Below are 19,171 nucleotides of genomic sequence, written 5' to 3' on the forward strand. Positions count from 1 at the left end.
TAAATATTATTTATAGAAACCATTTAGGATAACTTAAGATACACCTTGAATAATAACCATGTGGAAAAAAGAAATATTCTTACTCTATTTTCAGCATAAATTTTCTGTGCCAGTGATTGATGCTTTGGTTGTTGCGACTGTTCTTCTATTTGTCGCTTAAGACCGCTAGCCTCCAAAGGTTTATTAGCAGTCTCCTCCAATTCCTTAAGCTTTTTCCGAAGTTTACTGATCTGGGATTCCCTCTTGGCAATTTCCCGATCAACTTTACCAATCTGCTGAAGAAGATCATCCTTTGTACTTCGGAACTGTGCATCTTCTTGCGTATTGGTCTCTGGAAGCGTTGGGGAGATCGCTTCCGTTTGAGGTGTATACGCACCTGTGGCAGGCTGTTCGTAACAACAAAATAAACAATCAGATCTATATTACCAAAACATATGAGGATCTTATCTTAATACGAATGGATTATACTTGTAAAAATGAAAATAATTTATTTTAAAATAAATTAAAACAAAATATACAAACCCTTGTGTCTATCCTCAACGGTTGTTGCAAGGGTACAACGTGTTCTTGTTTGATGCAAGCATCGGTTGGTGGAAGACTCTGACATCGTGACTGAGATTGTGATTGTATTTGAACCTGAGTTGGTGGACCAAGGCGTATCTTTTTGAAAGGCGGGGCTTCTTGCAAAGTTGTCATTTCGACGGCAGTACGACTACAATACTGATCCGTTTGAACGGGTATAAGGCCTACTCTTGGATTCCTGGCACTTGGCATATGATAATCCGATCCCACAGGCGGTGTTTGTGCTGGGGCAACCGATGCCGATGACAACAAGGACATCCTTGGTCTTTCTCCTCTACCACTTCCCATACCACTATTAATACTACCTGCTCCATATTCACCGGCTACTACGCCAACACCCAATCCAACTTGCGACAATGGACTACTGCTAACGCTTATAGCAATCCTCTCGTTCACCTTAAAAACAATATTTCAATATTTAATATTTCCTATTAATTCGCTTATTATTATTTTTTTCTTAAGTAAAAAAAAGAAATGGGGGTGTATTTTTTTTATTTTGGCTGTAGCCGAATTATTATTATTATTATTATTATAAGATTTGTAAATGGAACTTTCAAATGACTCACGGACGAAGAGTTGTAAACAAATCTATTAGGTGGCTCGAACCAATCCATTCGAACTAAAATTTGGTATTCTTTTGAGAGGTAGTAATTTAGAGTAATAAGTAATTCGAATATAATTGGACCAATTTTTGGAATATCGTAGAGTTTAATTAATCACGTTAATTTATCTGTATTTACGGATCGTATATTCTTCTTTTATCTATTGCGTTTATAATATCTCTGTCTTTTTCTTTCTCTTTCTCTTTCTCTTTCTCTCGAGTATCCTATCCTCGTGCATAAACTATTTCAAGAAAATCGATGACCCCGTTCAAGAGAGGGCACATTGCCGATTATACCTACGAATGATGTGAGTCGCGTGTCCCTGGAAATCGACGATTATTATAACTTTTTTAACAAAGGTCATACTACTTATCTCACTTGCTACTAGTTTCTAATTCCATCTTTAGTATATTTCTTTTTTCTTCGTTTCCTTTTTTAAACAATACCAGGAAGGAAGATAAGATAATTGGATATATATTTATAAACAATTAAAATCATTACTATATATTATTTTGTCTTTCATCAACGTCACTTAATATAATTCTTGACAATAACAACCAGAACGATATGCTAGCGACTTTACACACAATGCTAGGAAACGAAGAGAAAACTGATTAAATTCTTCTATTCGATATGAGTATCGTAAATCTATAAATACAAGGTACACTCTGACTGGTGGAACAAGCAAACAGTGATTGTTTATATATTAAACGCTAAGTGGAAAATATAGAATAAAATTTATTTTTATATGACTTTGTATTCGAGAAATAAGTTTGAAAATTTGTCGAGTAAACAAGAGCTCCATTCAGTTTTAATTCCATGTATTTTCTTATCTTACTATCGAATATTTCAGGGTTTGGGTTTCTTAATATATTTACAAACATTGTTAATATGATTATACTTATTTCATAGATTCTATTCTTACGCTTATCGTATAAGACTTTTAGTTTCAGTCAGAGTTGCAAGCTCAATTGAGTATCCGCATACTTAAATAATTTTGTATATTTTACTTTTTTCAAAAACAAAATTATATACTAACAAATTTGATTCTACGTTTTCAACTTAGTTTATTGCTTGTACCACTAATTACAGGACATCCTGTATATATATACATGTGTACCAAGTAATACACACACCGTACGATTAGATCAATGCAACTTTCACTCGCCTACGCCAACTCCTGTTCCATCATAAATTTTTTCAAATATTTTCTAGCGATATTTTATTTTTAGCATTGATAAAGCCTTAATCTAGTATGTAATAACTATAAATAAGTCTAACAATGTGACTCATACTGATAGATTGATTTCAAAAATATTTTATCAGGAAATTAATGCAAAATTATACCGTTGAGTTTCGTACAAGTAAAATAATTTAACAAGAGCATTAATGCAACGTAGAATTCCTAAACAAATATAAATGATATAATAGATAAATTCTTCGCAATTAAAATGACAATGATTTACAATGATTTGATTATTACAGTATAGTTTTTACGAATACTTTCATTTGGAGAATATTAAAATGATTGCGTGAAAGAACTGACTGGATTGTCAATGAGAAAGAGGAGGAGAAAAAATAGAAAGAGAGGAGACCCACGCACGGTGAAAGTCAAGGACAGGACCATAACTGTGGTAGACGTGTACATTTATGCTTACATCCAAGTATATCTTTTATATTTTATATTTCCTTACGGATGCATACGTAGAATGTTTCATGTTGCAGTTAGTTTGGTTAACCATAAATGCACAATTACCATGAAGTCGATGAAGTGATCGTAACTAATTTTATGTATACACGTGTTCCTTTTCTTTTAGAGGGAGCGATATTATCATCTTAAGTAGACAATAAGATAACAAATGGTAATAAAATAGTAAAATATAATTTCTATTTATTAAATTAAATAATATAATTGATTAGTAGATACCTTAAGTGATAGAAAATTAGAATCCATCTTGGATATTTTATTTGAAATATTGAAATAATTATCATGAGATGATAGAATAGAAGAAAAATACTCTGGATAATTTACTTTCCTAGGATTAACTGGTTGATTAGCTTCACTGTTAATAAATTCAATAACTGTGGGTTTTGTTTTATATATTACACACCATTGAGTTATTAAAAGTGAAGCTTGTCTAGTATCCAGTATGTCTTCCATACTGAGACGTGGACGATTAGGATATTTTTTGTAATATTCGATCACCGAATCGAATAAATCATGCGAATATTCTTGAAAAATATTGAACAAATCGATGAACTCTCTAAAATTCATTATTCTCACTATATTTCGTCGTTTATTTCAAAGAAAATGAAAAATGAACAAACTTTAACTAATTCCGCAATACTATCTACACCACGTGTAAAATATTAGACAAATGCCGGCTATACAATGTCGGTATTGCGTTGAAAGATATCAAACAAATACCGGGCGTCAGACGAAAATGAAGCCCTGGTCATACGGAAACGCGCAATAATGTTAATCATACTATTGCTTCTTAACAAAGCTCTTCAAATAATCGAGAATCGATACTAAAGTTGCGGGAAATCGAAAAGAATTTGAAAATTGGTGGGCAAACATGGCGAATGAAAAAGGCGGGCATTTTTAAAATTCTTTTCAAGTTCGAAGTTTAGCAGAAAATACTATAGAGACAGATATTCGCGTTACAATAAAAACTAGAGAAATAGAGAGAGAAGAAAGAGAGAAGAAAGAGAGATAAAGAATATCTCTTTGTTGTAAGAGCCTAAAAAAAAGTTGGAGGAAAAACAAAAACATAAGACGGCATATTCTCGATGGGAGAAAATACCTACGTTTGTAGTGGGGCCACGATAGGCATCCCTCGGAACATATCCGGTTCCCGTAGGAGGCGGTGGTGTTTGACTGATGCTAGCAGTTGATGCAGTTGCTGGTACAGAAGTTGGTGGTACAGTACCAGCAGCAGCAGCAGCCGCAGCTGCAGCTGCAACAGCGGCTGCGGCTGCAACTGCTGATGCCGAGTTGGCTACCGCAGCTACGGCTGCTGCTGAAGTTGCTGAAACCGATGATACTACCGAGCCAGAGGACACCGACGATGAAGTTTGTGGATAAGGATGGATGTATCGTAAACCACCACCTGGTATTGGTAAAGCAACGTAACCGGTTGGTGGACCAGCACCACCGCCGCCGCCAGTACCGCTACCACCTCCACCTCCACCACTTCCAACACCTCCAATCCCACCACCACCATTTGGATTCCCACTGGACCCTGATACACCACTAACACCACTGACATTTCCACCGGTGTTATTACTGTTACTACTACTACTACTGCCACTTCCTCCTCCTCCTCCTCCAACAACCGAACAGTTGCCGCCATTCCCGCTGTTCCCACTTCCTCCGCCAGGCTGCGCTACCACGCTCACTCCTCCACCTCCTCCTCCAACCACAACAGCGTTGACGGTGCTGCCACCACCGCCAACTACGCTAATGCTGCCCCCACCACCACTACCACTATTGCCGCCGCCGCCGCCGCTACTATTGCTGCTATTCGATGGACCTGATGCACCCGAGCTCGTGGCACCGCTTCCTCCCGTTGCAGCAGCCGCTGACGATGCCGCTGCTGCACCGCCTTGTACATACGACGTTCCTGCGCCGGCAGTTCTCGGTGACACCGGACTACTGCTGCTTTTGATGTTCACGTAATTCTGCGTCGGCCTACGAGTGAAGGTTCTTTGTTAGAATAGTTTCTTTTATCTTTTTTTCAAGTTCTTAACTATGATTAATGTTTTGAGAAAGATGTGTTTTTAGGTTAGGTAATGTATGAGATCATCTAACGTGTTGTTTAAAATAGTAGTTTTAAATGAATTATTGTTAGACATTAGTTAGCATATAGCATTTAATCTTATAAATACACTATTTCTAAATAATGACTATTAAATATAGACATTAGGAACGATTTCCCTATGTTACACAACGCACAGTATTTTCCCCTTCCACAAATATAACTTTACTATAATAGTTAACTCACAATCAAAATAACTCTAAACTTGTTCATTTATAATCCAACAAATTAGATACATTTCCAAACTTCTTTACCGATATCTATATACATCTAATCAATTAACGTTCTCACTGACGACTTTCTAAACATAAGAGAAACTATTTTGATTTTTCCTATCGTATAATTATACGTCACGAGATCCTTTTTTACTTTTATATATCAAAAACAAAAATGATTAGGAGAAACTATTATCCTTACCAGGAATAAGTGTAAACAAAAAATTAACAACTAGACAAAAAATACATATGCATATTTTTTTGTATTTAAATAAAGGATGAATCAAAATAATTGTCATTCAAATTACTATATCTATTTCTTTTATAGAAACAAGAATATTCTATTATAAGAAAAAAACATGTATATATATATATATACATAAGAAAAACTGAAGTTAAAATTGTGGTGGTAAAGTAGTGGAAGTAAATATAACCAATGAGAATATTCAAAGAAATGACGATTCGTGATAAAGCGTTGCTATTGGTTCCCACTCGTGGTATTGCGAATGATGATGGACGCCGTATATGCAGCACGTGGCGAGGCGGAGATTATCGTTCTGCGCATGCTCCGTACGAAGCGACGAACGCATACCCGTAATACTCAACTTTTTTATTGCGCATGCGCTTAAAAAAGGGGGGACATATAAACGCACAAACACAGCTACGATTAATACAATACTACCACCATATTCTTGTCGCTGATGATAAGGTGAATGCGCTTTTCTGTTCTAAACAGCTGCGTCTCCTCCTCTCCAGAGAAATATTACTTTAATGAGAATATATTTATACGTGTTTATATAAACACTACTACGGCGGCCATATTCTATTCAAAACCTATCTACATATAATTATACATTTAAATAAACTTATGTATAAATGAATCTATTTTCTCTATGACTCATGTAACTTATTCGCAGAGAGATTACTATATATATATATAGTTTAGTTTGTGTTAGAAAGAAAGAGAAAGATATATATATATATATATCTCTAAGAAGTTTAAAAGCGACGTCCGGTTATATATGAGATAAATTCGGACACGACAGATGCAACGCATAACATTCTTCGTATTACTGACCCATCAACGCGATTTACTGGAAGTGAGTCATCCTTTGACCTTGAGAATTCGACTTATAAAAAAGTGACGATATCAAAAAACGAGATAGACGGAGAGGAATATTATGAGAAATGCTTTTCATCGTTTAAAAACAAAAAAAAGATTAATATTTTATATATACAAAAATATCTAACTCGTGATAAGATTACTTATTTTTGCCGATTTCTAAAAAGGTATTTGAGATTATTACATTTTGTTTCCGTTATATGCATTATTTAAAAATTGTATTTATATAATAATTAAATAAGAAAAAAAAAACACACACCTTTTATAACGAAAAACAATTTATATAAATTATAAAATATACATTTTGTATGCATATCCATGTTTATTAATTAGTATTGTGCAACTTCTCTCTTATTGATATTCATAAAAATTTCCATACATATAATATTTAAGTTTCTACGAATGTTATTTCGAATATACACACATGTATATAATATTAAAATTCCAACACATTATCAAAATTAGCGATCGGTCAACGGATGGTCTTCTCTAGTCCATGGTTGCTTGATGACGTAACGGTCAGTGACCCCCTCCTACCTCTAACACAACCCCCCACTACTATTCTTTGATATACGTTCCTACTATGTTTATTCTTTCTTTTTCTAATGAGCCTCAGAGAGAGAGAGAGAGAGAGAGACGACAATCAACCTATGGTCAGTCATATCCCTAGAACAGACAGGGACAAGGAAAAACATTCCAACAATTTATCCCTAGACTCTTAAAACACTCGTCGGTCTTCTTCAAACAACGAAATAAAAAAAATCACCATGATTACGACAAAACACAACATATATTTAACAAATACAATTACCATAAAAACACGTTCCACGTAGAAATCATATAGATGGAAAAATCGTATTCGATAATATGAATCCTTATGGGAAAGTTTATATGAATTTTAATTTAATTTAAAAAAAAAAAAAGAAAAAAAAATCATATTAAATCCATTCGACGGAATGATGCCGCCGTGCATGAGAAAACTTTTCTATCGAGTGTGCTCGAGGGGTGGTAGTCGTCTTATGGGGGAATTTATGGGTAACGTCGAGTTAGTTCTTCCTTAGTTGAGGACGAACTGGCTTTGGTTGATCGATACTGAGAAGAAAGCGAAACGTGGACATGAAAATAGGAAAACTCAAACACAGCTGTACCGTGCTATATACACACATATACACACATATACATATATATACACGTATATATAGTTCACCAAGAAGCAGGACGCGCGGAACGAGCTTGCAAGAAAGAAAAAGAGAGATAGATAGAGGGAAATAGGGAGGAGGGAAGGGAAGGAAAGTGAAGGGAAGGGGAAAGAGGGAGAAAGAGAGAGAGTGAGAAGAGGGGGGGGTAAATAAGGGAGACGCGTTAGGATCGATAGACCTCTCCTCTATGTAACGTTGCATACAAGCGTAGACGCAGGCCATGCAGCTTACATAAAACGGGACACCTCTGTGAGAATGAGGAACGTGCTCGTAAATGAAACTTCATCGTACCTTCCGAAACTCTTTTAGGAAAACTTTTATATGTATATATATATATATATGTATATGAATTCTTAATCATATCTATGTAATAATTCTCTTTGTGAGAAAGAAATTTCATTGTGCAGGTTAGTAGAATATATATTCCTTCTTTTTTTTTTTAAGTTATAATGTGTATGATTTAAAAAAAGAAATGTAAAATTATTCTATTTAAGGAAAAAGATAAAAATGAATTGAGTTATGTTTTAATATGTCTAATCTATTTTATAGAGGAAAATATAGTTGTATATATAATATTATATATATTTCTCCGTTTCTTTCTTTTTCCTAAGTATGATAAAATAAAACAGATAAATAAAAGATCTTTCTATAGTTCGTCGACTTAGAAATGTTTCAAATCGATCCCTATCGTTTAACCTGACTTGCAACGATCGATAAACGTTTTTACGGTTGACTACTTTCAACCTTACCAACGTGTACTTGGAAATATCTCTCCTGGAATAAAATTTATGAAATAAGATAAGAAAAAGAAGAAGAAGAAGTAAAACGTAAAAAGGGAATTGAACTAAATTGGCATTTGGGGTCAACGTCGACATTCTATGTATTTATAAAGTTACGTGAGAGATTAATTTGTTACAGGGTAGAAGAAAGATAAAAAGACAGAAATAAAGATGGCCGAAATAGAAAAAGATAGTTCGAACATTTTTAATATTAAATAGACAATATCTGATATTGCACGTATTATTTACGTATAAAAGGGTCATCTAAATATAACCAATGTTGCCCTACAAAATTTTAACCTATAACCTTCGATAATATAATTTACAATTAAAAGTTAAATGAATTTTATTTTTTTTTTATCTTTTCATGATACTTCTATGATATACGCTCCTGAAGTATGGGTTAAAAATCCATTCGAACACCATTTTCTATTAATAGGAAAAGAGTAAGAAGATAAATAAAATAGAGAGATGAAAGTTCGACCAATGGGAAGACGTATAACATGCACACCAATAGAATTCAACAAGGAGTTAACTAATCTGACCAATCGGAAAGAAGAAAACTACGAAGTTAGGTTAAAACGTGTTTTCAAGTTAATTCTCGTAAATTAGAGAGAAATAAAATCGAATGGCTTCGAGAAGTGATTAGAAAGTTAACTTCTTTTATATTAGAAAGAGAGAGTAGGATAAAACTTTGAATAGAAGAAATATATTCAACCCTTTATAACCTTGTTTTTCCTTCAGAGTATCTATACAAATATTATAAAAAAAACAGAAGTAATAAAGCCCACCCATTAGTATTATACAATACTAAACACATAATCTATACAAATAAAAAACAAATTAAAAAGTTTCCCTATGCAAAATTAAAAAATAAATTTTAGTTCCAGGGGTGTAATTAAAAAATGGCTATTATCGAAAATAAACAATTAGGTTGAGAAACCCTGCTAGGAAGAAAAAGTTTTAAGGCGTAGACTCAAGAAACGAAGTCTTAAGACCTTTGCACATGCTTCACCTGGTTCGCGGACTTGTTTGTGCGAACTAAAGTCGATAAAGCTGGTGCTGCTGCTGCTGCTGTTGCTGTTGCTATTGCTGTTACTCTCCGCGCACGCTCTGCTTTGTATCAAGAAGTTTTCAACGTATATAACGCGTGAGAGAGTATGAATGTAAGCCGGAAGTTCCAGGGACACACAAACGACCACGCATTTTCGTCTTGCTTTCAAACTTACTTTGCTTGCTTGCTTGCATGCCTTTCTGTCTATATATATATATATGTGTGTGTGTCTGTGTTCAATTCACAAATACACACATGGAACACAGTAGTATATAATCTACCAATAGCAGCAGCACACCAACAGAAGCAGCAATAATACATGTGTAACCTTTTCCCTGCATTAGTTAGTTTTCAAGACCCCTTTCGCCATCATCGCACTTCCGCAAATTTCTTCATAGCCTATTTTATCTAGACCTTTACTTATTTCGATTCATCCCACACGTTTTAAAATAAGATTTATTGGATAATCTTATTTCCAAATCAATATTGTCGATATTTGATTTATTTAATTACGTAGATTCGACCAATGAGAAGACGCCTAACGTATCCACCAATCAAATTCAACAAATAGTTGCTGGATTTTTTAACCAATCGGAAAGAGTATTGATTTCAAATTAAGCTAAGGACTAAAAAGAAGCTAATTGGCTAATTTGTATATTATCATCTAGTAACTTTTAAGATTATAATATTATATTACACTTCTAAGATACTTAACACACATCGGAATGCATTTACCAGGAAAAGAACAAAAGTGGAAGATGAAGTAATCTCTATCAAACTACTCCTCCTTGCATGTGACCAATTATACCTTCCCCCCTTCCTATTCCTCCTCCTGTTCTCTTCCCACTAGCATGTTTACTCGCCTACTTTTAAACAACCACGTAGTACACGCTTATAGTCAAGTCGATAAGTAAAGAAATATCACAAACTGTGTCTACGATCATTTTATTCAATTATCGTGTTTTTATTTTTCTTTTTAATTTTTCACTATTCCGCCATTACTATTTTCGTCCGCCATTTTTACGGCCATTACGAATACAAAATAAAAAGTTGGAGGGGGAGAAGGGGGAGAGAAAAAAAGCAAGGAATAACAATAAATTATAAGAGAAACAAGAAAAGAAAGGAAGTAATGAAAATCTATTTGAATATATATTCATGAAAATGATTTTTCTTTAGAATCTTCGTTGAAATGGCTTTCAATAAAATCGCACCATTAACCTCCTGTCTTGTTACGGTCAGAATGGCCGACGTTTTCTCGATTACCGCCATCTTTCTTTTAAACTATTACTGGATATTTTCTCTCTCTTTCTCTAACTCTTACACACGATAACTCGTATAGACTTTCTATCTTTCTTTTTATCTACCTTTTTATATTTTCTTTTCTTGTGTAGATTATCAGAGCAGAGGAAGAACACGTATACAGTGTGTTTCATTAAAATTGGATGCACATTTCATTTCATTTCATTTCATTTCATTTCAATTCAATTCAATTCGATTCAATTAGATTCAATTTCAATTTCAATATGTACATCAAACTTTACGATTTCAAATTGAAATACATTTTTTTATTTTTATTTTTAAGTAATAATATAAACAAAGATTTTATATTGATCAATTTTGTTGATTTAATTAAAGATTACGTCGAATTATAAATGAAATTGCCGGTATAAATAATATGTATGTATGTATATATATATATAGAATAAGATCTTTGCGAATTCCTACAAACCCACAGGCCTACTACTATAAATTAAAAGAAAGAAAAAAAGAGATGGAGATATTTTTAAAATGTATGCCCGTTCTGTTCGACGGATCAACGCCCGTATTTATAACCCTACCGAGAAATGCCTCGTTAATATACATTTTTTTTTACACGTTACATAAATATATATATATATACACATATACACGCGCGCTTGTGTATTTGTATTATTGTTGCATCGTTTTTAAATAATGGCACCAATGGTTGCGGCGGAAATATTCACGGAACTCGTTTTAATTAATTACAATTTCTAATTATATTACCATACTACTAACCCATAACATGACCTATACCAACAGACCTTGCTAAAAATAAAACAAAATAAACCTAATTACGAATCTATAAAAGATTCTTCCATGCGTTTAATATGCCAATACAGAAAAAGAATAAATAAATAATTATCGTGAGAAAATTCATGAACACACACATCACCTTACATAATTCTAATTTATTCGTTATATCGATCATATACTTAAATCACAATAATACGTTTATAAAAAAAAAAAAAACCCCAATTCAAAATTGTACGTTAAAATGTTCTCATTCATATTTGAAAATCTTCCATTACCACCAGTCCAGAAAAACATTTGAAATAATTGATAAGAAGAAGCGTATACACAACATAGCATTCATTCTATTTTCAATTGAAATTGATTTTTCTCTTTATCTATTTTTTCTTTAAATAAATTTGGTATGTATGTAACATATATTGTAAATATATATCAAGGGGAACGAAGATAGTAACGGACAGGAGAAGAGAAAGAGGAACGATCGAATCGAACCGTTATCATGTCTCATCCTCGTCTTCGTCACGCTTCTACCCCCACCCCACAAACCTATCTATCCCTTTCCCCACCCCTCTGATTCTATCGTCAGGGCCCCTCCTCACTCCTCCCACTCCTTCCTCGTGCTTTTCCCACGCAAGCCAGCCAGACGGTCTGCTTCTCCTCCACAATATTCATGCACGCATACTCCTATATACCAACATACATATACATTCTTGAACGAACACACACACACACACATACAATGGCAGTCTCACCAAATAAGCACATATATACGTATATTAAATACACATGATAGTGAAAGATGCGCGTCATAAAGGAGATAAAGAATCGTTCGTTACTCTTTCTTTCTTTCTTTCTTTCTTTTTAGTTTTTTTCTTCTTCTTTCTGTCTTTCTATAAAGAGAAAGAAAAACATCCTGTTTCTTTTATTTATCCTATGTATCTAATTATCTCTTTTTCTCTTTATTTCAATATCTGAATCTTTTCCCGCGTCTTCGAGTTTCATTAGTTCCGCGCATGCGCAACTCTCACGGAATATAAATTTTATGACTACGTTGGTCAGTAGACGATTAGAATTTTATTCTTTGTTTTCTTTTTTTCGAAAATCACGTTCTCATGTTTTCAAGGAAACACGTTTTAAAGAAAAAGAAATAAGAAAAAGAACGGGTCGTATTTCGTTTGGTGGTTTTTAAGTACTTTACAGATATTTAAATAAGAGTTTCTTCTGATCTGTAAAAAGAAAAAAAATGCGGAAGGAAAAAAGCTTCGCGATTTCCGTCGCTTTCTTTATCTTTCGTAATAGATTCCTCGACTTAAGATATTTTAATCTTTGTTGTTTATAAAAAGACAAAGTATTATTGTATTTAAATATAATCCTAAGGATATAAATTTCATTTATAGGTAAGACCTAACCACTTATTTTTCTAAAGTTACTATAAATCTAGGAAAATGTTCTTACCGAAGGAATCGGTAAGAATGAAAATAAACCGCGTGTGACTTACTTCATCGGGTCGAGTCATAACCTCGACTCTTTGAAAGATCCCTTTCCACCTCTTTTCGCGACTGTTCTCTTCTCTTTCCTGGCGCATCGCCCAATAGAATGGAATATATGTGTATGTTTTATCCACCAACTCTACACTAAAGCTTAAGCCAATTCCTCTTCCTTTATTTTCCCTCACTTTATAAACTTTACTGTATTTTCTTTTTTATATTTTTATTATTTTTTCTTAATCACAAAACAACTTGCAATAGAGAGAAAAAGAGAGAGAGAGAACTTCCTCTATTTTTGGTTAACCTAAAAGTTAACCTCCTCGTTTTTCTCCCGCTCCCCCCACCCTCCGCATTCTTTAAATGTTTTTATCCCTGTCCTATCGCGGTCCTGCAATAAATGCAATAACAAAAAACGCGCGAGTTACAAAATTTTAATTCAGAATTTAACACGCGAAATGAAAGATCAACGTTGCACACGTTGACGTTTGAGGTTAGAATCGACAGGTAGCAGTAGCAGCGAGAAAACATTGCGCGCATGCGCAACACGCGCAACAACGACGCACATACGCAGCAACATGCAACACACACACACATTCATACATCGTACATACACACACGTATATTCGTTGTTGGAATAGTTAAAAGTTAGGTCGAGCTTGCTCGACGCTTCGTTCGGTTAGGTTCGGCTTCACTCGGCATAGCTCGTTTCTCTTTTTCCCTAGACCCCCCACTACTTATCCCCCATTACTCCTCCGTTGCCACCATCTTTGTTCCCCTCCACCAATATCAAGCGCCATCTCTTTCTATCTTCCACTTCTTCCTGCTACATCAGCCTTCCTCTCTCTTTCTCTCTCTCTCTCTCTCTCTCTCTCTCTCTCTCTCTTTCCCACCCTTTACCCTTTTTCAAATCCTAAATCTCGAGGTCACAATTCAAACAAAATTTAATTCTATCTATCTTTCTCTTTCTATCTCACTGATTTAAATGTATGTGCGTTACACATGTACATGTGTATGTACAGTTGTGTGTAACACATGTAAGAAACTAAAGATTACTATATAATAGCGAAAATAATGTTTGGTAATGCGACAGAAGTTTACGAAATTTAGCCAAGTGCGTAGATAGAAAAAGATTTTTGATGAACATTCTAAGTTAACACGTACGTGAATATGTTTAGCGTTTGTAAATTTAACAAGGGAGGCCTTATTGCAGTCATCGCTAAATTTATTATTATGCATTGAATTGTTAATAGTTGCAACATGTGAATATATACTCTAATCGTATGTCGAGTGGCGCCTAAACTCTACTGCTATCTCTTTCTCAGCAGACACACATACAAACACACACACACACAGTCAGTCAGTCAGTCACTCAGTCACTCACTCACTCACTCTCATCGTGTGTCGGCACAGACTCCGCTTGAACTTTTTCGTTTCAAGGTCGCACGGATTTGACTACCACTAACACACCCTAGTCTGTACAGATTACTCCTTTGATTTAACGATAGTGTTGATAAAAGAGTTAAAACAATTAACCCTTTTTAGGAATTTAATACCTTGTCAATGTTATTGAACATTTTCATTTGGAATTTCAACGAATCTAATATCCAGAATTTATACTCATCAATTAATTAATGCCACGACCGTGACTGTGTGACCATGACCGTGATCTTTTGGTATTCAAAGTTAGAAGATTTAACATTCCAAATAGAAACTAAGTTTATAAACGGGTTAACGAATCTTTTCGTAAAACGAGAAGAAGAAGAAGAAGAAGTAGTAGAAGAAGAAGAAACTTTAGTTAAAACTCTAATTAGAGTTTTATACTTGGTCTACGTATAAATAATTTATGATTAGATAAAAAAAATGAACATTGTTTGGATTAGCGTTTTGTAAAAAAGAAAAGAAAAAAATGTAATTGGAGATATGTTTAATAATTCATCTCATGTTGGCATACCTGTGCATTTGTACGGGGGTGGATCTCGGAGGCAAATGCTGGTTATGCGAAACCGCTGGTTGAGCCTGAGCCCTACCAGGGGTCGACGTACCGCCAACAAGCGAATGCCCGTGACTCCCATGGGGATGACCGTGGGGGTGGGAGTGCGGGTGCGGTGGATGCGAATGGGGGTGAGGATGGTGATGGTGGTGCAGGTCTCCCCCTACTGGGCCGACCGGGCCCACTGGGCCCCCCACCCCCAGTCCACTCACTACCTGGACCTGTTTGCCCACTGTCTCCATCACCCCTAGCGCATTATGTACTGAAACAGACCGATTACAAGAAAACTTTATTAATTATAATAATCTAGTATTCTATAAAATATATATTTTATATTGTTACACTTCATTATAACTATAGTATATTAATTGCAATATGCAATGATACAATATAGTAAATTAATTGCAATATATAATAATACAATACAGTATATTACGATAATAAATTTACTATATTATATTATACCAAAATATGTATGTATATTTATTCAGTATACTATAGTATATTAATTGCAATATATAATAATACAATATAGTATACTACGATAATAAATTTAGTATATTATATTATACCAAAATATGTATGTATATTTATTCAGTATACTATAGTATATTAATTGCAATATATAATAATACAATATAGTATACTACGATAATAAATTTAGTATATTATATTATACCAAAATATGTATGTATATTTATTCAGTATACTATAGTATATTAATTGCAATATATAGTAATACAATACAGTCATATTATACTATACCAAAATATATATATATTACGTATAAAAAAAAGAATAAAATCTTTTTAAAAATCTTATACAATTAAAAAGTAGCAACAAATTATCAAAGATCATGGATACGAACAAACACACACGAAATTATACATTCATCAAAGTATTCTTTTTTCCAGGAAGTTGAATTGCGCGCGCTCGGACTTACAAAATGGCGGTGAGTAGGGGAATGTAGAAAGAGTTTAAAAAGGAAGAAAAAGAGAGATAGAAGGATGTGTGTGATGCGTGCACGTTCACAAAGTTGCCTGCCTTCTTGCTTGTTGTAATGCAGCAGCAAGGACTGCTGCATTGCAGCATTGAACAACATCGTGAGAAATACTACTAATCTTAAATAGTTAACAAATTCCAATGTGTTTGACGACGTGATGTATAATTGACGTGACTATAGAACAAATAGTCAAAAAGATAAAAGCAATGAGGATGAGGGAGGTGGGCTGGGGTGAAGGGGTGTAAGATTAGGAAAAAGAAAAACAAACAAACAAATAAAAATAGAATGGTGATAAAAAAAAACGTCTAACAAGAACCGAAATATTTAAAACGTATATAGTCCATAATTTAAAAAGTGAAACTCGCACCTGCACACACGCATACATTAAACATACACACACATATATATATATATATCATCATAGTCATCGTTTAAAAAAAGAAATAAATGTTTGTCATGAGTCGTGCAATAATATACTAATCATCGTTGTGTAAATTTTGTAATAGAGTCACTTTAAACATACAATACTTAACATATGTTACAATTATAGTTAAAAAGAAATAATTAATATTTTTTGATAATATAATATGTAACGATGAGTCAATTGCAATAAAGGTATTATTATATAATATTCAAAATTGTGGGTAATAATAATTTGTGATAGATAAGTTTGGAAAAATATAATAATACTTTTAGTACACCCTGTATATATTTTGCAGGGATTGTGTTGGCAAGATTAAAAAATATAAGCGGTGTTTGAATAATCATCCGTTTTATATTATATTGTTTAAAAAAAACCGATAAATATGGTTAAATAGGAAGATGAGAAAAAATATGTGTACTCGTTGAGATTTCTATGACGTGTACATTTAGTATCTATATATATATATGTATGAACATACACATACATATGTAAAAATATTATATCTATATGAAAAGGGTATGGCTCTTGGATTAAAGCAGAACTACTAGCCCGAGGTGAATGCACCAACTTGCACTGAGCTGCACCATCATCACAATGAATACAACTATATATATCTATACATATATATATATATATATATGATTCATACTATTTAACTCAGAAACACCTACGACGAACGTGTTTAACCAACTTGCACTTACAATTGTATATATATATAGATATATATATTGTGTGTGTGTGTGTATCTGCATAAAAGATATTTTTTATATATGGTAACAAAATTTTACAATGACCAAGTTGATATAATAAATACACATATATATATATATATATATATATTAAATAATTTTTCAAAATCAATTATTTTGAAATACACACACACACTTGACGGATGCAGGAAAAATTCATACACACACAGTACATGTAATACTATTGAATATTAAACAAAAATTGTCTAGGAAAGTATCAAGTATATTTGCACATAAGAAAAACCAATAATGTGACAATAAAATAGAATAATAATGACTAATTTATTCATGGGTCGAAAGAAAAAATAGAAAAAAAGAATTATGACAAATTTCCTATTAGCATAGATTACAATAACTCCCTCCCCCAAGCCCCCTCTCCCTAAAAAAATAAAAACAAATAACGCGGAAGAGAAATAAATGAAAACAACAATATTCTTTTTATTTCTATTTCTATTTTAGCGATAGTTTGCAATCGTTATACTATTTTTATTCTTTTTTAATCAGCTTGTGAATCATCGATTAGGATGATAGATAAAAAGAATAAAAAAAAAATTATGAGAATGATTCATTTTTTTAATGACGAAGGTTGGTATTGTTAATGAGTTCTTATGTTTCATGTTTTTTTTTTTATTATTATTTTCTTTTTTTTCCTTTAACGTTCTAATCTTATTCATTAAGAGTTATCGATCGTCGATATCAAACTATTGAATGTAATATTAGTAAAAGAATATAAGGTGACGACACAATTTATATTATCGATAAGTCGAGAAAATTTTATACAAAGAGAGAGAGAGAGAGAGAGAGAGAGAGAGACAGAGATGCAACCTGAAACAGCTGTTTATATTTTCTCTCGTCCTTTTATACATTTACAGATAATAATTATCTATCCTCGAGGCGTGATATCTATCCCCATGTTTATGCAACAAGTGTTGTAACAAACACATTGAACACACGTACGTACGTATGTACGTACACGCGCGCGCACGCGTTACACAAACACACACATTCCAACGTACACACAATGCGATTACATTTCATCCAGATTTTTGTATCCGCCATTATCGGAGAAGCTATTGATTCTAATTGTTAACTGAGAGAAACATATATATATATATATATATATATATATAGTTGATAATATTTATATGATATCGTTGTTTATCTCAATAAATAAATAATAATAATAATAATAATAATATATTAATATAACACAACAATATTGTGTGTTATTTTAAATTATATTTTATTAAATATATATACCTTTACTCGATAATATTTTCATGTACCACTTGAATTCGAATAAATTCAAGATGGCGGATATTAAATATGGAGGGAGAGAAAAAAACCTTCAAAATAACAAATTGAGGTTAGTTTGATTGCTCACCGGTAATGACGTCAGCTGTGGAAGGCAGTCCGGCGGATCTCCTTCGAATTTCTCCGCGCAAATTTGGCCGGCGGCTTTAATTTTCCTTCGGCCGAAATTATAAACAACAACAACAACAACAACAACGACGACGACGAACAAACCAAACGAAAAATCGCGTAGTCGGTAATATATAATTCACCGTTTGAGTCTCGAGTGAAAATTATGTACGTGTACGCGCGCGATCACGCACTCATACGCGCACGTATTATACATATGTACGCGCTTATACACACCACCCCCTCCTCCTCCTGCCCGTTCTTCTTATTTCCACCAATCCTGTTGCTGCTGCTGCTGTTGCTGCTTCTTCTACTGCTTGCTGCACACGACGATGAAGAATTTCTTTAATTATATTTCTTATTATTTCCTTTCTTCTTTTCTTTTTTCTTTTTTACAATCTTCACTTTTTTTGAAAAAAAAACCCGCACAAGCTACTCCATTGCATTTATCCTCTACACCGCCGTCTTTTATTTTTTTATAATCAAATTAATTAATTTATTTTTTTCTTTTTTCACATCGAACGACACCCTCCCTTTTTATCATTAATTTGTAGTTGTAATAATTAATATTATTATTACTATTATTATTATTATAATTATTATAATTGTTATATAGATATTATTATTACTATTAATATTATTATATTAATATTAGTTATTATTTTAATA

The 19,171-nt window shown here is 33.2% G+C and overlaps 1 protein-coding gene across 4 annotated transcripts in view; it reads right to left on the reverse strand.

Annotated features, from left to right (window-relative positions):
• LOC122513499 overlaps positions 1 to 19,037 on the reverse strand; it is a 47,243-nt gene extending 28,206 nt beyond the window's left edge. For all 4 annotated transcript variants that reach the window (XM_043629891.1, XM_043629889.1, XM_043629890.1 and 1 more), the window contains exons 1-5: positions 18,465 to 19,037; positions 14,866 to 15,166; positions 3,996 to 4,878; positions 523 to 978; positions 84 to 386 (exon numbers count right to left, since the gene is read on the reverse strand). In XM_043629891.1, the coding sequence (XP_043485826.1) occupies positions 84 to 386; positions 523 to 978; positions 3,996 to 4,878; positions 14,866 to 15,146 (1,923 nt within the window). In that variant the 5' untranslated portion in view covers positions 15,147 to 15,166; positions 18,465 to 19,037. The remainder of the gene's footprint in view (positions 1 to 83; positions 387 to 522; positions 979 to 3,995; positions 4,879 to 14,865; positions 15,167 to 18,464) is intronic.
• Positions 19,038 to 19,171: the final 134 nt, after the last annotated feature.

This window comes from Polistes fuscatus, unplaced genomic scaffold (assembly GCF_010416935.1).
Source record: "Polistes fuscatus isolate 324 unplaced genomic scaffold, CU_Pfus_HIC Scaffold12, whole genome shotgun sequence".
Lineage (NCBI taxonomy): Eukaryota > Metazoa > Arthropoda > Insecta > Hymenoptera > Vespidae > Polistes > Polistes fuscatus.